We start from the raw sequence: 16,338 nt of genomic DNA on the forward strand, positions 1-16,338 counted from the left end.
GTCTCGTTGTATACGTGTGGCGCATATATAGAAACATATATTTTCTTCTTCTTTCGGCTGCTACCGTTAAGGGTCGCCACAGCGGATCGTCCATATGATCCGCATAGTGATTTGGCACATGTTTTACGCCGGATGACCTTCCTGACGCAACCCGGGTCGCCTCTTAGGACACAGGGATATGGTACACCTATTTTAACCGGGGTATACACCGGCCCAGTACACTGGTACTCATTTCGCCGACCTTGGAAGGATGACAGGCTGAGTCAACCCCCTGGTGTATTAATTCAGTGGCCCAACGGGGCTTGAACTCAGGACCTTATGGATCCCAAGCCGCTGCCCTAACCACTGCGCCAACACCAGGCTACATATATATATATATATATATATATATATATATATATATATATATATATACATACACACACACACATATATATATATATATATATATATATATATATATATATATATATATATATATATATATATATATATATATATATATATATATATATATATATATATATATATATTGTTGCGAATTCGCGCCCGCCGGCATGCGAACAGCCACGTAACTCGAATCGCGCACGTCGCCCACCGGACGGACAATTCTGTCGTGACCCTCTCGGACTAACGCGGGAGCTAGTCACGGGTGGGCCTTTCGGCCTCACCACGATCGTGCCAATCGGCCGCCCGCGTGGGATAGGGTTGTTCGCCAAACTCGACCTACCTAAGTACCCACGCGGAGGGTAGACCGAGCGATCGCACCTCGCCGCAGGTCGACTCCGGACACGGGCCGCTTAAGCGATCCGTTCCGTATTATCGGGATAACCGAGCGGTGTTATCGTTGGCCTCGACGGTTCCGATTAATTATCGGGCGGATTAAGCCCACTACCAACCCTTGACGTGAAGCAAGATGGAGATTCAATTGAAGAAAAGACGAAGCGAAACGGGAAAACAGTTCAACATGATGCACATTTATTCCGCCGCACACGGAGAGCACACATATACAATTAAAACAATTATGCACAAAAAGCAAATGTAACAAAACAAACAATGATGCAGAGATACTACAAGATAGATACAAGATAGATCAAGGAGAGATACAATGACGACTGAGACCGACACACGGCAACACTGAACAGTTTTACTTCACCAGACTGGCGCCACACACACACGTTTACACAGAAACAAAAGAAAAGGCCACCCTCAAAGACAAGGGGGCAGACTGGGCCTGTGGGCCAATATTTCCGCAGGACCTGAAAGAGCGGTCAGGTCCGCGAGATCGGGTGGATCCCACCCGTGTCTTTGTGATGAGCCGCAAATGTGGCAGTGCGGCGGTGCCTCGACTTCGTGCTCCTTCGCGGGTTTCGTTGGCACTGCTTGGAGTGGGGTGGGAACAGGGCCCCCTTTTCGCACTATCTCAGCGCGGGGGAAAAAGGGGGGGGAAATTGTTGATGCTCTGGGGAAAGAGTATAGCTGGCTTGCTTGGGTCCCGTGACGAGCGATTCCACCGCGACCTCGTCGCCGATCGCCGTCTTCCTTGCCACGTACCCAAACTCCTCGGTCTCTTCCCCCAATTCTCCTCAGCCGACTGCTGAAAACCACCGGGACGCCCTCGCCTCCCGACTCCACTCCGCGCTCAAACTGACTCTGCCCAAAACTCCCTCCGCTCTTCTGCCACTCTCCGCTCTTCCAAGGCCGACTCTGCCCAAACCGACTCTCTCAAACCGACTCTTCCTTTCTGCCACTCTCCACTCTTCCAATGCCGACTCTGCTCAAGCCGACCTGCCCAAGCCGACTCTGCCCAAGCCGACCTGCCCAAGCCGACTCTGCCCAAGCTGACTCTGCCCAGATTCGCCCCGCGCTCGGCGCATTATAGGCCGGCAGGAGAACCGATATGCAAATTTATGGATCAGAAAGAGCATGGGGGTGGAGCCACACTCGCCCATTGGACGGAGGAAAAGGGGGCGTGAATCTCCCCTGATCCTAGAATTTGCATATCTCGATTCCACACAGACGCGCCTGGAGGCGGGGCCAAACCGCCCCGCGCTTGCTGATTGGACGGATCAGAAGTGGGCGTGTAGAATTCCTGATCCGAATTCTCCTCGGAAAGGCCGCATTTTGCACTCGCGGCTCGGCGTGCGTCCCGTACGAGCCCAGGACAGCCTGACGCTCGGTGCTCCCAGGTGGTGCGGGAATGGCCACAGAAGGAGAGAGGTGAAGGTGGTGGAGGGTTTATGGTGGTGGTTTATGGCCATGGTGCCGTTCGGAATGGCGGTGATGCGATGTTTGCGGGAGCGAGTTGTGAAGGTAAAGATCGTGGCTGTTGGTGTTGTTGTTGTGAAGTGGCGTTGTGGTTGGTGGTTGTTGTGTGATGGCGGTTGAGATGTGGTTGGTTCAAAATAAAGATAGAACAGAAAAACGGCTATCTCAAAGGGTCGCAGCCCGAATGAATCACATTTATTCCCTCTAAACAACGGGTTTGGGGCTAACTACACATGTACTTACAGAGATATCTCAACTACGGGACCTGAATGGTGGTTTGCGAATTTCCACAACTGCAACAATATATATATATATATATATATATATATATATATATATATATATATGTATATGTATATATATATGTATATATATATATATATATGTATATGTATATATATATATGTATATGTATATGTATATATATATATATATATATATATATATACACATACATATATATATATATATACACATACATATGTGTACCATATCCCTGTGTGTCGTAAGAGGCGACCAGGGTTGCGTCAGGAAGGGCATCCGGCGTAAAAACCTATGCCAAATCATTATGCGGACAACAAAACGAATTTCCATACCGGATCGGTCGAGGCCCGGGTTACCAACGACCGCCACCGGTACCGGTGGTCAGCAGGGTACCAGTGGAAATTGTGCTACTGCTGGGCGAAGGAGGAGAAGGAGACGGGGAAGGCGAGTCCGGAGGCAGTGGGAGAGGGGGAAGGGTAGAAGTGTGGAGGTGAGAGTTGGAACTCTGAATGTTGGGACGATGACTGGCAAAGGGCGAGAGTTGGCTGATATGATGGAGAGAAGAAAGGTGGACATACTGTGTGTACAAGAGACCAAGTGGATGGGGAGTAAGGCGAGGAGCATTGGAGGTGGTTTCAAACTGTTCTACCATGGTGTGGATGGGAGGAGAAATGGTGTCGGGATAATCCTGAAGGAAATGAGTGTATTAGAGGGACAGCGCAGGTAGGACGGTTTGGAGACAAAGTGAGAGAGGCGAGATTGAGATGGTTTGAACATGTGCACAGGAGGGAAACGGAGTATATCGGGAGAAGGATGTTGAAGATGGAGCCGCCAGGCAGGAGGAGAAGAGGAAGGCCAAAGAAGAGGTTCATGGATGCGGTGAGGGCGGACATGCGGGTGGTTGGAGTGTCAATGGAAGATGTGGAGGATAGAGCAAAATGGAGACAGTTGGTCCGCTGTGGCGACCCCTAGCGGGAGCAAGCCGAAAGAGGAAGAAGATGTATATATATATATATATATATATATATATATATATATATATATATATATATATATATATATATATATATATATATATATATATATATATATATATATATATATATATATATATATATAGTATATATATATATATATGTATATATATATATATATATATATGTATATATATATATATATATATATATATATATATATATATATATATATATATATATATATATGAACTAATCATTATCATTACCCTCATGTTGTCAAAGATGAAGACTCATAACAAACTCTACTCGGTACATTTCAGTGGAGACCAGTATGAACTCGAACCAACAAAGCTGGTGTTTTTTGCTGTTCTGGACAACAGGCCCAACGTCATTCCGATACCATTCCTGGTGTTCCTCTTCCATTGCTTGACAGGTTTTCTGAGCTCGAGCTAAGGAGGAGCAGAGACCGCGGTGCAGAGGGAAGAGGGAAGCAGAGACCGCGGCGGACAGTGAAGCAGAGACCGCGGCGGACAGGGAAGCAGAGACCGCGGCGGACAGGAAAGCAGAGACCGCGGCGGACAGGGAATCAGAGACCGTGGTGGACAGGGAATCAGAGACCGCGTCGGACAGGGAATCAGAGACCGTGGCAGACAGGGAATCAGAGACCGTGGTGGACAGGAATCGTCGAATGGCAGAGCTCAGTTTAGATAACATCGTGTTGTTCATCACTAAAATAATATTAACTATCAAGAAGATTTTCAGGTTATCGTTCATCAGATGGAATACAGCAATGATAATGATAATAATAATAATAATAATAATGTAGTCATAGATAGCAGTGTTGTCCATCAATGATAATAGCTGCCAGTTTACAAACAACTATTGAGCGGTGCATCGACAGATGTTTTCTTTTTCAATTTTTTACAACCTTTGGGATTCAAAGCAGTTAACTCTTTCTTCCCTCGTTCTGCGAACATCAAGAATCGCTTTTCTCATTCTAATCGTGTACCTTCAATGACGGACCTTCCCATTTACCCCTCTGGAGGTGAACAGGGAGGACCCTGGAGTTGTGGGTATAATCACTGTGATTTGGAACTGTCATGTTCTGCAGATTATGGCTATACAGCAACATCGATGTCACGATGCTTCGAAATTCATGACCTTCACCAAACCATCAATTGTTATTGAGCCATTGTGTCTTGACACAGGTTGAGTGATAAAGAGTTAGCCGACATCCGATTGTGGTTTACAACCACCCGAGTGCGCACCACGGGGTTCTGGGTGCATTGGTAGCGCCCGCTGGAGTGAAGGAGGGGCATGAAGAGTGAAGGAGGCTTCGGGAAGACGGAACAGGACTCGTCGCACGAGGTTTGTCCTCCGTCCTGAGACTCTGGAGTCAGGTCCGCCTGTCCGAATGAGAGACGACAGGTGAGCTCAGGAAAGCTCGAAGGTGACTTGCAGGTGAGTTCTCAATTTGCACCACATCCAAGGTCAGGTGAAAGACATCTCGTGATGATTGTTCTGAATGTTTTGAAAATACTTATAAGGAATTGCTTTAATTTCTTCATCTCTACCCAGGTAGAGTTCACGTGCAGGTTGCAGTCATTTAGTTAACAAAAAAAAAACATCTTGGAATGCAGTTGTTTTGTGTTTTTTTTTTCAATACTTTTCTATTTTATCAAGAACGTGTTAAAAATTCATTCCATCCTTAATGAGGGCAGTGGTGGAATGATCTCCAGAAAAATTGATCTATTCTTTAAATTTCCCCATTTTGTTTGATTATTATTATTATTATTATTATTATTCATTTATTAATTTATTTATTATCAACCAGAGTGCAGTCGTCCATCCATATTCTCCCTTCTGGCTGCTCGTTACCCATTGCTGCACATCTTTTTTTCTCATCTTAATGAAGAGAAGAAAATCGAACCCATCATCACATCCTCATTAACAATTTAGATGACTCCATTCCATTCTACTTTGGTTCAATCAAAGGGATGTTGACTGTTATATATATATATATATATATATATATATATATATATATATATATATATATATATATATATATATATATATATATATATATATATATATATATATATATATATATATATATATTTCTCTCGCTGCTGCAGGCATCCACTCCCCCCCCCTCCACTTCCTCCACCCAACCTTTACCACAACCAGCACTTCACTTCCAAAGTAAATTCTGCTCATTCCATTTGCTCTTTGTTTGCCCCATCTGTGTACATTGGCCATCATTCAGGCCACTCTGTGTGCAAAAGCCCCGAGTAAGGCCACTTTGTCTATGTATAAGTTACAAGGCCACGCTTTAGTTTGATCAGTCTCAACAAACCCACACGACTGATCAAATTTTTTTTTGATTTTTTTTGTCAAGGCTCAAGTAAGAGCCAATAAGTGGCCAAAGCATTCCACAGCAACCAGAAGAGGTTCTTCAGGAAATGTTGTTTAATTGTTAAATTGTGGAAAACCAAAGCGTTTCATGCGAAATGCCTAAACTGAGTGTCAATGTCCATCTTCTTTGCATCTCATCCCATCCTAGTCCAGTCACCAGAGGGATATTGATGCAAATCCTGCACGGAATCAGGAATGGTTGGAACAGCACCAGTGGATTTGGATGAGGGTCTAGCTTTGGCGTCCCTATGCCTGCTCGCCATCTTCCTGGTCCTTATGATCGTGCGCTGCGTACGAGTAGTGCTTGACCCCTACAGTGAAATGACGACTTCCTCGTGGGAGGAACAGAGGCAGGAGACATGAGGATAATCGGAACCGGCAAGTATCACACGGGCCCCAGCGCCATGGAGCCGTTCACACTGGCTTGGCTACAGATGGAGAGGAGGGTGAGGAGATGATGATGGGACCGAGACCTTGAGTTAAGAAAGTTTTCTTTTCCCTGCATTCGATCCTTTCCTCGGGTGGGTTGTCTACCCTCCATTTACCATCGACGCTGTCGGTAAATTAAAGAACACACTACACATGATTACATCTAATAATGAGTTTGGTGGAAGTGACATTTACTTTTTCATATTAATTTACCAGGTTGTGTTTTGCACACGTTTGCACAGATTGTTCCGACTTTCATCGTTTACTCGCTGTGTTTCCAATGAAATCCCGTTTGATGTTGATTTTCTTCCTTTAATCCATGGAATGAAAACCTCCAGTGATGGTTCCAATTGTTCCACCAAATTACCAACAGTTTTACGATTGGAGGGGCATGGAGTGGATCTGACCCTTGTTTGAACTGTGCGAAGGCGTCCATTTGTTTCAGGATACTGCTCTGACGTCATAACTCAGGATCTGGTCCAAGGCCACGGATCACACCTTGAACGACACATATTTTGGTGAAGAAACCCCCTTAATAAGTAGGACATCAGTGAACGTTCATCAGTAAGGAAATCGTGTCATAAAATGGTGAATTTTCGCTTGCATTGCCATCATTGCTATTTCTCCGTCAATAAGCAAACGTCGGTCCAATCAGAGTGTGAGAGTGCGTGCGAACCCTTAAGGGAATTTACTTACTCGTTTGTGATTTGCAATGAAATTGATTTTCTTTTTAACTCTAATGTACTGCACTCTTTACAGAGTGTTGGTGTTGCTGACGTTTCATGGCAAGGGTTATGCTTGGTTGTTTTCCATTGCCTTCCCAGTGTTGCTTGTCTGTGCTCTGTCCTTTAAGTGCTGAAAGTCAAACAAGGAGACCCTGGAGGCTAATGTGCAGGAGAAGACCCTCTTAGTAACAAAGTCTTCGGTATGACCTGGACGAGGTATGAACCACCAACCTCCCAGACTCAGAGTGGACGGCTTGACCATGTCCCCCACAGAGGCTGGTATAATGGATATTGTACGACTTGTCATTTTTATTTGGTGTCCTTGTAAATGTGTTGTTTTTTTTTTTTTGTTCCACCAGTCATGTCCAAGGTTTCCACGACATCACAATCATCATAATCTGATAGGATTTCATTTCCAGCGTAAATTACCGCAAACCTGACAATCTGTTTTTGTGAGCACACCGAAATAGAATTCTTAGCGAGACGCAATGACCTCAAGATGGCGATTCAGACAGACAACAAGCATCGCCTAATTAGCACAATATATCTGCTCTGAAGCCTTTAATAATTCCAAAGGCTTGCCCTCTTACTCTCACCCTTTAATCTTTACAGCACAATCTCTTATTAAGGGCTTGTACGTATGCACAACCAAGGAGTATCCGACTGCACTCTTGCTGTATTTTAAGAGTATAACTTTGTGACCATTTGCTCCGAAAACCAATGGCTGGAATTTGCTGAGCATTCGAGTTTCTGCACCATTAGAATCTTTCACTACTTTCCTGTTATGGCTTCTGCTCACTCATCAATCCAGCGTGCCGTAGAACCGAGATTGTATTGGGCCTCTCGTGTGACTGTCTTTTGCCGAAACACAGACATACAATATTTAATACGTTAAAGATTTGGCCCCAGGTTTGTTGCTGGCTCATTTCACAAGCGTCTCTTGAAAACCCAGCTCAGAGATGGTTAATACTTAAAAAATAACAATCCATGTCACAGTTTCACTGTACACCTGCCAAGTTAATGAATCACCTGCCATTCTATTCTTGGTTTTATTCATGTAAAGATCAATTTGACTTATAAAGTTCAGCGTGTTAGCGTTCCATTAGTACAAGTCATGCTATTCTCTAATGCATTGCATGTTCTGAAAAAGGGACAATCTCATGACTGTATTTTTCAAATTATCATGATTAATTTCATATCGAAACAGTTTCACTGTTCTGGTACCAAAAGACGGTGTCACCCCGGCTATTACTGTGTGGATCCTGACGAACAGGATGTCTGTCACTGTTCACCTTGGCCATGTTTCACGCAAACAGATCTGGACAGTCAGCTGGGATAATTGCACAATTCAAGAAACATAACTCCCCCAGCTTTGTGCAGGAAGAGACCCTGCAGGCCAATGTGCAGGAAGAGACCTGCAGGCCAATGTGCAGGAGCAGCAGGAGGCTGTTATGAGTAGTGCGATCAGCTCTCACACCGAGCTGGAGGAGTTCATGCTTCTTTAATGACTAATTCATTTTTGTGGTGCTATTGTGGTTGGACTTTTCAAGTTTGTGCTTTGTGGACCACAAAGATTTCACACATCACAATGGTTTCCAATTGTATTTTCCAATTAAGCTGAAATCATTGTACCAGAGTGACCATCCTTGGATGTTGAGACCAGGGTGACCATCCAACATGAGAGAGGAACAAATCTTTTGTCATGCTTGTACACTGCATCACCATTAAAAAAATATATCATCCTCGTAATAATCAATCCAAAACAGCAGAGTGTTACATTGCTGGTTCATAAGTAACATAGTCAGTAACATGCTGTACGTGCTCTGCAAATAAACCACTTGTGTTACTGTAAGTTGTGTTTCTGAACTGGTTCATGACGGTAGCCCTGGTTCATTTGCAATGCACTACAATGTGCTACTTGTTCATTGCAGTGCTGTGTGATCCTGTGTTGGTTTGCAACAGTGATACAGTATTAGTGTTCCACTGTACTGCTTCCTGATATTATAGTGCTGATGTAAGCTGTGGCTGCAATGAGTGACAATGGAGCTAAGCCTGTGATCTGTGCTGGACAATACGAAGAGGAACATGGTTTCTGCCCCAGGTTGGACAATGTAGAGATGCACCTGGTGGTGGTTCCAGGTGTCGGGCCCTCGCTTTTCCCTAATTTTCTTCCAACAAATGGTAAGTTTTGAGTGTTAGGCCATTATTTTGCACCATCACCACGTGGTATTCCAACAATCCTGTAAACATGCTGTCACATTGTACATGTGATGTGGTTATGTATGATGGCTGTGATAGTAGATAATGAGTAGGGCAGGCAGTGGTGCACCAATTACTTCTGTACTTTGATCTCTTTGTTTCATCAAAAAATACAGCACAAGAAGGCATGTAAAGATGATAAACTGTCTGTTTGTTCCAAACTTTTTTCACAACTGCAGTGTAACCACCAAATTCACTCCTTGGCCCAGGTAACCAAACAGGTTCTGAAACTGCACACAAAAAGTGACAATTTTGTTGAAGGGAACCTTTTGGTTGTCGGTGAATATAACCTGAATTGTATACAGTATTACATAAAGTTCTTCATGTAAATAAATCAATGAATGAATAAATAAATGAAAGACGATTCCTTCTTTACTTGCAGACACTGCACACTGCTCCTTCCCCCACCCTTCCATGGGATAATCTGCTGCTTTCTGTAAACGAGATTTACCTGTCTTTAATTTGTTTGGACAGTTCACAGAGAAGCATCATCCAGGTGCACGTTTTGGTGTACTTGGCCTTCATCAGCACACAGCAGCTACCCTCTCCCCAAATCTACTAGTTGATATCAAGAGTAAACTCCTGGTGTAGAGACTAGACCTGAGGAATACAAGTTCCACACTGACTATAACCAGCTTCATGCGAACTAACAGCTCGGGACCTGTCCACATACCAAACATGTCCATGGCCCACACAACAGTTTCCGAGGGTTCTCAAGCCAATCACACATTGAAAACCACTAGTTTTAAACTCGGAGTCCAAACTCAACATCCAAGGGAGTTTACTCTTGAAATAAAAATTGTATCTTTAATTATTTATTTTTGCTTCCATTCAAGAGAGATACATTTTGAAGTAGATTGTGATTGGTCTCTTATACTTGAACCTTCATTTTCAAGCATAATACGTACAACATATGTGAATGCTGTACTGTTGTTGGTGGGATTGGATGAACCATAGCAAGGGGTAACATTCCTGTGGCCATGGTGGTCCATCACAAACCTGCATTCTTCTCTTTTGGGGTGTGTAAATTGTTGAAGGTGCCGCGTGGTATTGACTCGTGATATTAAATAATTCATTTGACTAGTTCCAGGGCATGGGTGTATTGGTGGGCAAAATAAAGCTTGTTAATTGCTTTCTTGACCACCATTTTACCAGGCAATGTGTTAGTCTATGAATGTAAATGCATATATAATTAGATGACCAAAAATAGAAATCAAAATTTCCCTTTAACATGGACACATGTCGTTATGTGCTTTGCATTTGATCTCCACTTTTACAAAGTTGCAACTGGAAAGAATAATCAGGGAATGCAGACCCGAGCCAGGACTTGTTTGGAAGATGCCTCACTGGAGTGAGGACTGGTACCGGGGGATTGGAGAGTAGCAAATGTAACGCCGTTATTTAATGAAGGATCTCGAGAAGAATTGGGAAACTATAGACCAGTTAGCTTGACTTCAGTTGTGGGGAAGGTGTTGGAGACATTAATTAAAGACCGGATTAAGAACCATTTAAACAAATACAAACTAATTAAAGGTAGTAAGCATGGGTTTACCAAAGGTCGTTCCTGTTTTACAAATCTTTCAGAGTTCTATGAAGCAGTGTCTGATTGGATGGATGATAGAAAGGCAGTGGACACAGTATATATAGACTTTAAGAAGGCATTTGATAAGGTACCACATCGGATATTGTTAGCCAAAGTGAGGGCTTGTGCAGTTGCTGGTCAGGTAGCTAATTGGATTGCAAACTGACTTCGTGATAGGAAGCAAAGAGTGGCTGTGAGTGGGAGGATGTCTTGCTGGGAGGATGTAAGTAGTGGGGTACCTCAGGGATCAGTACTCGGACCATCATTATTCATTATTTACATCAACGATTTGGATAGTGGGGTGAAGAGTAAGTTTTCCAAATTTGTAGATGACACAAAACTTGGAGGTAAGGTGGATAGCAGAGGGGGTGGTGATCAGATTCAGGAAAGTATTGATATGTATATAGATTGGGCAAAAGATTGGCAGATGGAATTTAACCTGAACAAGTGAAAGGTGTTGGGGATGGGAAAGAACAATGAAAATGGAGATTACAGGATGCAAGGGGTAATGTTGGAGCGTGTCACACAGGAGAAGGATCTGGGGGTGGTAATAGATACGGGAGGTAAGCAGGCAGCACAGTACCAGGCAGCTATAGGTAAAGCAATTGGGTTTTAGGTAGTATAAGGAGGGGGATCAATTATAAATCAAAAGAGGTGTTAACATTGTACAGGAATTTAGTGAGGTCCACATATAGAATATTGTTTACAGTTTTGGTCACCACAGTTCCGCAAGGACATAGATGCCATAGAGAGGGTTCAGCACAGGGCTACTAGATTGATTCCGGGCCGAGCTCGACTCAGCTTTGAGGAGCGGTTGAAGGAGACAGGGCTTTATACACGAGAAAGGAGGCGGTTACGAGGAGATATGATGGAGATGTTTAAGATAATGAAAGGTAGAGATAAAATAAGTGCAGATTAATTATTCAACAAAGTGGACAATGAAAGGACCAGGGGCCATAGCTTGAGAGTTAAGAAGAGAAGAGTTAAGACAGTAGTAAGGCAGGGGACTTTCACTCAGAGAGTAGTTAATACATGGAATGGTCTCCCTGGAAAGGTCGTGGCAGCAGAAACAGTAGATAAGTTTAAATTAGAATTAGATAGGTACCTGGAAGTTATGGAGATCGAGGGGTATGGGGATGTTGGCAGAACTTTTAGGTTGTTTGAGCATTGATGGGTGATTGTGTGCATGTGTACAGAGTGCTATTGATGGGGGGTCTTGTCAAGGGGGGTTGTGTGGTTGATGTTGTGTGTTATTTTACCCAAGACCATCTACACCCATGCCTCCTCCCCCGTAAAATAATTAAAAATAAAATGCAAAAACTACAAAAAACATTTAATAAGCATTTTTTTTTTAATGCATTTTTCTTCTTTTCATCTGGTGTTGATAAATTGGAAGTGTTGATGCTGTGCAGGCATGATGGGCTGAATTGTCTCCACCTGCATCTAATTTCCTTGTTTCCTTGTGTTGGTGACCTCTATTGCCTCATCAGCTTGAAGATGCTTCCTTTGCTTGAAAATTCCTCCTTCGTGACCTTCATCACCTGCTTGGCTTGAAAATGCCTACTTAGGCATTTGGCAGACAGCAGCTCTTCCGGGATGTGACCTCCTTGGCTTGAAAATGCCTCCTTGGTGACCTCTATGACCTTTTTGGCTTGAAGATGCCTCCTTAGTGATCACTATCATCTCCTTGGATGAGGATCTATCAGATTCTGGAAGTGATGATCATGTCGACGTCATGACCGTGATCATGCTTGTATGTCAGATAGAAAGTGGGGGATCATGAAATGCCTGGCGTGCACAACTAACAGGAAGGAGGAAGAAGATTCGGCCAAGTACGGGTACCGAGTAAATATATTGTACATCAAGCTTGTTGAGAGTGAGCTGCCTTGGTACATGTCGTCGTCAGCGTCAGTGTCCACGTCGTCGTCGTCGTCGTCACGTCATCGTTGTCATCACGTCCCCTCCTGAAAGTGGACGAGGGTTGTGTGTCCACGTCTGTCTATCTGTCTGTCTATCTATGAGCAGGATATCGCAAAATGTTGTCGACGGATTCATTCGGATGAAACTTGGTGGATCCGGTCGGGTGCGTGACGAGGATGAATCAATTCAATTTTGGTGATGTTCTGGATGGATCGGAGAATTATTTAATTTTTAAAAGTGATTCTTTACCATTCACTGAGAGATAGCTGGAGGCCAAAAATGATACACAGGGTGGCCATAAAGTCTGGAAACATAGGTGAATATACATTATAAATGGTTTATTGACATTAGATTGCATTACATGATGTTTTCGATGACATGTTCTTCTTCGGGCTGGCTGTTACCTTCGCCATGACAGTTTCCTTCACCTCGTTGGATATGGTCGGTCAATCAGAACGAAGTTTGTCCAACACACAACCTGTAAGCCTTGAATTTTTGAACCAGCTTCCCCACTGTGCTATGGGAGACAGCAGCTCTTCTGGGATGACATGCATTGAAGTGCTCTGCTATCCATCGATATGACCTGCCCTCACGTCCACTCAGCAGTATCACCTCAACGCGTTCGTCTTTCAAGGGCATCTTCAAACTACAACAGAATGACATCATACCATCTCTGTTTCCAGACTTTATAGCCACCCTGTACAGGATAAAACGACACGGTATTTCATAAAGTTGTGGACGAGTTAGGATGGAACTTGGTGGATGAGTTGGTAAGGTGATGAGAACAAGCCGATTCGATTTTGCTCAAGGTCCGAATCTAGATCCGACCTTTCAGTGGGATACAAAACGTAAACTTTTCAACCTGGTGAAGCTGCAGGTGTGCGCTCCACCGATTGTGCGGTGCCGTTCCAGTTTTTACATCCAATCGCGGTTTCGGGGGGTAGAGGGGGCAAAGAAGGCACACAACGTACGAGAAAATAATTTAAATATTCGATAACAAAGTTGAACACGAAATGCATTCCCAAAGCAGTGATTTTAAATCCCGATTTTTAATTCAGTTGAACATTAAATTTCCGTGTAGATGACGAGGTATACACGTACATTTCATACCTGTACGGTGATGGAACGTCTCTCCGTCAATCAATTCTGATTGGTAGCTCGAATGGTTTATGTATTAAACCTATTCGAGGATCATTCTTCATACTTTCTGGAGACCAAACATTTCGTTAAGTCTAAAAACTTTATGGAGTCAGAAAAATAATAATAATAATAATAATAATAATAATAATAATAATAATCACCATTTTCTTATTTCTGCGCCCATATGGGCGTGGGAATAACCTAGCGGACAACCAATTTCCATCCCATCAGGTCTTGCATGGTGTACCGATTTGCTGGTGATTTCACCAGACTAAAGGTCATCACAAGGTCACATTTCACCACGACATCACAAACGACTGAAATCTCTGGATCCAAACACCTGAGTATAGAGGAGGGAGTTGGCGATTGAACATCTGTGATTTTTATTTCTCATGGTTCGCATGAAGTCCTCTGCAAGTAAATACTGTGGACGGCAAAGTCCCTCGGCAACTCTGTGCATCATTATGGTTTGTGCCAATGACACATCAAAAAGGGAAACAACCACCCGAGGAAACACCTTGGGTGATCAGGAGGGTGTGCGTACCTGGAGACAATGCACAGCATGGACACCATGTCCTTTAAAGAAAGGCAGATACAGGCTCATTTTATGACAGCACTAGATTCTTATTCTTGCGTACGGCAACTTGGCTGCCGGGTAGCTATCATTTTGTTGGGGCGCAGCTGTGCCGCTGATGCTGTGCCCCTCTACCAGTACACTGCTCCTCATTTTGCCCACCTCAGAAGGATGAGAGTCTGAGTGAACCCCACCTTCAATTTCCGACGTGTTAATTAAGTTTCCAACTGGGCTCGAACTCAAGACCCTAAGATCCCAAGCCAGCCACCCTCGCCACTAAGCCAACACCAGGCAACACCAGGCTAGCCAACAATGGATCATGATGCAACAGAACAAAAGGGACAGTAGAAAGAGAGGGAAGCACCAACAGCAGGGTTAAAGGATAAAATAGAGAGGGAGAGAGAAACTTGGTCAAATGAGGGGTGGAGGTGGACACGTGGGTTGGACAAGATGGATGCAGAAGCAAACTCTCATAAAGGAGCAACGGCAAATTTGGAAGGAGATGGGCTTGCGGGTAGGGGTGGGGTGGGTGGAGGGGTGGAAGGATTAACGTGGGTCGAAAAGGTCATGGTTTTGGATTGGGGATGATCTGAGATGGTGGTGAAGAGAAAATATCATCCAAAAGGGGAGGAATTACTGGGGTAAGGTTGAGAGATGAGAGTCTCGACGCTTTGAAAGTGCCCCTTACGGTCAGCATTTTAAATCGTCTCTTTGAACCAAATCCCAATTGCTTGACTTCTCGTGCCCACCCCATTTCATCAAATGGGGAAGGTGTGAAAGGTGAGTCGCCAGCGCCTTTAAAACCAGACTGCTCCAAGGAGGTGGGCCTCGATAGTCATGCTAAAGGCTACCTTCCTAGGAAAAGGAAAACTTGAAATCAAAACCAGTGGTGATAGGTAGATTTTACCAGCCAATCCGGTGCAGTACCACCACCCACCCGTTGGTCTTCCCATTCAACAGCCTTGCATCGCAATTTGAGGCAAGCTTCAATGGACTTGCCATCTGTAGTCACCTGAAAAGGTTCTGCGACTTGTCTTTGCCATTGGTGCCACTTATGTGGCAACGGCATTGTCTCTTCCCCCACCTGACATCCATAAAATAACTAGCCTTCAGTTCTTTTAGACTTTTGCATCATCCTCCTTTGCTTACTCGGTTTATTTCTGTGCTCTCAGATGCCAGAAGCTTTCAAAGGATACGCTCTCCCCTCCACACCCCCCTTGGGCCACCCTCAAGTGCCTTAAAACAAAGCCTGGAAGATCTGTCGTGTCTCTCCAGTTGTCCATTTCCATGCACACACCTGGCAATATGGATTTAGATATTTAGTTGAGGAAGCTTCAACAGATGGACATCTTGTGCAAAGTAACCTTCATGGTACACTTCCACTCTGGAGGGATTAACTGGCAAAAAGACGAACATTACAGGCTTCCATATTGAATCGGCTCAGCAAGGCTCCTGTCATGTTGATAAAACAACATGGGATTCATTCTCCGGCCAAAAAAAAGTGGACACTCCATCATGCTGCATCCTCTCGCTCGTTACAGGATCACATTTACTCTACTGGAAGGTAAGTGGCAGCTTAATTAATAGATCACTCAGCGAAATGGTAAAGTCAGAATAAGATACAGGAACACAGTTAAGGATTGTTGTAGCACGAGATAATCAAGTGTCAGATAAAGAATTAGAAGGGCGTGAGAGGAAACGTAAATCCACCCAAAAGAAAGAGAAGCCACAAACAGCCTCTCCCATGATTGTGGGTCCTGAAACAAGCCTGGTCATGCTCTC

At 43.9% G+C, this 16,338-nt stretch overlaps 1 protein-coding gene across 3 annotated transcripts; it reads left to right on the forward strand.

The window, feature by feature from the left end:
- Window positions 1-4,568: 4,568 nt before the first annotated feature.
- Window positions 4,569-7,614, forward strand: LOC147016169 (cortexin domain-containing 1 protein-like). Of its 3 annotated transcripts, XR_015050042.1 has the most exons (3): window positions 4,574-4,970; window positions 6,076-6,486; window positions 6,730-7,614. XR_015050042.1 is itself a non-coding variant. In XM_085848932.1 (2 exons), the coding sequence occupies exon 2, from the start codon at window positions 6,123-6,125 to the stop codon at window positions 6,288-6,290; it is 168 nt and encodes a 55-aa protein (XP_085705058.1). In that variant the 5' UTR covers window positions 4,572-4,970; window positions 6,081-6,122; the 3' UTR covers window positions 6,291-7,614. The 3 variants fall into 3 exon arrangements, 1 of the variants encoding a protein (XP_085705058.1); XR_015050041.1 differs by having other exon boundaries at window positions 4,569-4,970; window positions 6,076-7,614; XM_085848932.1 differs by having other exon boundaries at window positions 4,572-4,970; window positions 6,081-7,614.
- Window positions 7,615-16,338: the final 8,724 nt, after the last annotated feature.

The sequence above is a fragment of the Eptatretus burgeri genome, chromosome 12 (genome assembly GCF_056783735.1).
Source record: "Eptatretus burgeri isolate ZD-2024b chromosome 12, Ebu_testis_v1, whole genome shotgun sequence".
NCBI lineage: Eukaryota > Metazoa > Chordata > Myxini > Myxiniformes > Myxinidae > Eptatretus > Eptatretus burgeri.